The sequence below is a fragment of the Eschscholzia californica genome, unplaced genomic scaffold (assembly GCF_041429995.1).
Source record: "Eschscholzia californica isolate CP2 unplaced genomic scaffold, dmEscCali1.0.p SCAF_2, whole genome shotgun sequence".
NCBI classification, from domain to species: Eukaryota; Viridiplantae; Streptophyta; class Magnoliopsida; order Ranunculales; family Papaveraceae; genus Eschscholzia; species Eschscholzia californica.
In genome coordinates, this window is record NW_028238309.1 from 50,172,983 (window position 1) to 50,176,937 (window position 3,955).

At 35.8% G+C, this 3,955-nt stretch overlaps 1 protein-coding gene across 1 annotated transcript; it reads right to left on the bottom strand.

Moving 5' to 3' along the window:
• Window positions 1-1,088: 1,088 nt before the first annotated feature.
• On the bottom strand, window positions 1,089-3,098 carry LOC147558718 (receptor-like protein EIX1). The gene has a single exon (XM_086659083.1). The coding sequence runs from the start codon at window positions 3,096-3,098 to the stop codon at window positions 1,089-1,091; it is 2,010 nt and encodes a 669-aa protein (XP_086515209.1).
• Window positions 3,099-3,955: the final 857 nt, after the last annotated feature.

The following is a 3,955-nucleotide window of genomic DNA, read 5'->3' on the forward strand; positions in this document are numbered from 1 at the left end:
GATATCGTCTACATTAGTCGTGGGCATGTCTGCCATGTTTGGACTGGTTTTTATAATCCATTACCAGGCTCTTCTTGATACATGCAATGCAAATACTTCATTAATCGTGGGCATGTCCTTTGTTAGAAGAGCTTGAGAATGCCGAGAGAAGAATAAAAGATTAATATCCATGAAACTAGAACGAAGTATTTTTTTTTTTTTCCTTTCTTCCACGAGTCCCACAGATTATTCTCCATCTATATTATTATTACTTGATGTCTCTTCTTTCTAGTTTCTTGTCTTTCTCTCTCTAGATTTTGATAACACCTTCAACAGTTCTATTAATAATCCCTCCATAACCATAATAAGGATTGCGATGGAACTATTGCTTTTGACAGAGCCGTGGTTGACAAAGGTTCCAACCGCCATGGAATTCAGGGGTTTGAACTCAAAGGCGTATAGAGACAGAAAGAGATTTTTCTAAAAGAGAGAATAAAAAAAAACAGTCGTTATTCTTCCATGTCTCCAAATAAAATCAAAGGCAGCCTCCCTTTACTACCTTCCATTGATCAAAAAATCACTTTCAAATTGTTGGAAATATAGGGTTGGATCAATGAAAAGTATTATCACTCAGAAAAACCAATAACGGAGTTTGATGTGTCATGGTATGGAGGCCACTGCCTTGAAAGTGATTTCGGTACAACCTCGGTGCAAATTGTATAATTCCGAACACTTCCCAAGGATTTACCACATCTATCACCTTCCACTGCACTGAAGAAGATGATATTGGAGAAGCAGAAAATCGACTTGATATTTAGTAGAAGATGAATCCTTCATAGTGGTTGTACGTATTAATTCTCTTCTGGTTTAGGTCTTATTTATAGACCAAGTAAACCCGATTAGGGTTTCCCAGAAAACGTGGAGAAGAATAAGGAAGTCATGAGATTTGAGGCTATCCGTTACTTGTTCCACAAGGAAACAAATAATAGAGTTTTAGAAATAATAAATACCAAAAAGTATTTATTTTATTCTAAATTCCCCCAAACTCTAGAACTCCCAAACCCAACCCGACCCGCCTTGGTCAGACCGACTATTCTCCTCAAGTGAGACTATCGGACATAACGGCTTTGGAAGCCATTTATCCAACACTCGGTACAGTTTCGCAATGACTGAGGTAGTTCACCGGATAAAGAGTTATTACCCAAATGCAAGGATTGTAATCGAAGTGAAGAACCAATAGAGCTTGGAATTTTTCCTGTTAACTTATTACTTTCCAAGTTTAGCAATGACAGATAGGATGAGTTAAACCAACGTTCTGGAATCTCTCCAAACAGGGCATTGTTTGAGAGATCAAGATATTGTAATGTACACATTTCGCCAAACTCCGGATGACATCGGAAAGAGGAAATAGGACCGGATAAGAAGTTGTGAGAAAGATCTAGTACTGAAACATTAGATACACTAGGTAGTGGGCCGTTAAAATAGTTGGAAGTCAAGTTAACATCTGTAAAAGTAGAACTAAATTTCAATAACTTTGGTAATTCTCCAGTGAGACTATTGTGGCCTAGATTTAACCTTTCCATTCGAGATGACATGTCCCAAAACCAAGTAGGAACTGTACCTGAAATTCTTGTGTTGGATAAATCAATATATGTTAATTTTGTTTGTGTTCTTAACCATTGGGGAAATCGAGATCCTATTTGACAATTTCTGAATGATAATTGTTCGAGTTGAAAAGGAGGTCTCCAAGTAGAGCTCAACTTCAAATCGACTGAACTAATTTCTAACCATTTTAATCTCCGGAGATTGGCAAAGTTAGCTTCAGTTACAACGCCTTGTAATTCATTATCAAAGACTAGTAATGTTTCTAAATTTGAGAGATGCCATATTGTTTCCGGCAATGATCCATTCAATTCATTTCCACCAAGGAATAAATCCCTTAATAATGATAATCTTCCTAACGACGAGGGAATTGAACCAGAAAAGGAGTTATAACTGAGAAAGAGGTATTCGAGATTTTGTAACTTCCCCAATTTCTCAGGCAAAGGGCCAGAAAGTTTGTTAAATGATAAATCCAACGACTTCAAACTAATGGTGATACATCCAGATGAATTTACCAAAAATCCAGATATATCTCCAAGAAGTTTGTTTGCTCTCAAGTATAATTCCTGCAAGTGGCATAGATTTCCCAAGGTATTTGGTATCTCCCCTTCAAGATCATAATTATAGCTTAAATCAAGGGTCTTGATTGAAGTCAAATAACCAATATCTTTTGAAATCGTTCCGTAGAAATGATTGTCACTTAGATCAAGTTCTTCAAGTCTTGTAAGATTATATAACCATGCAGGTAATAATGAAGAATTCATCAAGTTATCAGAAAGATCGAGAATTGAAAGAGATGTGAAGTTTATGTGTGGAAGAGTTGGTAATGTGGATGAATCTAGATGACATGAACGAAGACGTAACTCGACTAAAGATGGGAGCATGTTAATCACATGTACCCTCTTATGACTTACCCTGCTGAGGTTCAGGTGACTCATGTCAAGATGTTGGAGAGAAGAAAGATGAGAGAGCCATTGAAGATCACCAACATTTACGTAGGTTCTACTAATATCAAGAAAATGAAGATTTGATAAGTTTCCAAGTTGCGGAGGAATAATTCCACCAAAATTTGCTTGGTGTAGATTGAGATATCTCAAATTATGGAGGGAGCCCAAGAAAGAAGGTAACTGACTACCCTCAAAATTATTAAAGCTCAAGTTCAAATGACTTAAATATTTTAGTTCAAGTAGAGAAGAATTTAATTTACCACCTAGTGATGAGTCTTGAAGATGAAGTTCAACAACATTTCCCGTTTTCGGATGGCAAAACACTCCTGTCCAATTGCAACATTCTTTACCATCCCAAGTAGATAATATGTTCTCCGCATAATAATAATAATTTCCATAAAATTCATCATAATATGAAGTATTTAGATGTTTTAAATCTGCTCCGAAGGCCAACAAAGCTTGTCTCTCCCTTTCCTTACAAACAAAACCAAAACTGAACTTGTTGTAATCTGGTATGAATAAGCAAAATGCAGCAAGAAAGATCATTAGAGAAATAGATCTAGACTCCATTATTAAGTACTAAATCAAAACCAGAAACTAACTCTGTTTTCAAATTAAATTGTCAATATATATATATATACAAACACACACAAAATCTAAAGACCTTCTCTCGGTAATCAGTCTCAAGACTCGGCTTTCTGTACAACCACTCAATTCATCATGGGGGCGTAAGATCTTAAGATGTTATGGCCACAAAGAGAGTAACAAATAAGTATGGGTCCATTGAAACTTCCAAAGATTGGGACACAAAATTAGTCGTAGACTTTTCTCAAGTCTTCGGACTTTTCTACCTTGTTAAGTTTGATTATTCATCGGCCCTCTCAATGGGTTTGATTTGCCAACAACTGCTACTTAGTGTGTATCGCATTTACTCCAAAATCCCAAAGATTCGAAGCTCGATTCACAAGAGAGGGGGAATATATGATTTATTGGACTTGGGGTATGACGGATATAAATAATGAACTATAGGGTAACTTGTACGGCCATTAGGGGGTATGACTGTGACCAAAACTTTTTTCTTTGTTCAAAGCCCTCGAACAGCTTAAAAGAGTTTTTTTTTTTTTGTTGAACTAAAAGAGTTAACTTGATAAAAAAAAATGTGGAAGTTTTAACTTTTTATGAAAAAAATGTGATGTAGTATGTTAAGTATCAAAATTTCGGAATCAATACTCGGCGACAACATTAATTTCGGAATCAATACTCGTCGTCGTCTCTACCTTTAAGTTATTTTTTTTGGAAAATTTACTTCTAGGTGTACATTTAGCTAGATTCTAATTCTTTTCAGCCAATGTCTTTCTAGATACAAAATTTTTCAAAATATTTCAGTAGTCCACCTATCTGATTGAGACTTACAAGTATTGTGAGAG

What these genes read in the sequence shown, in the direction of transcription:
- LOC147558718 (XM_086659083.1), bottom strand. Translation starts at nt 3,098, where the DNA reads ATGGAGTCTAGATCTATTTCTCTAATGATCTTTCTTGCTGCATTTTGC.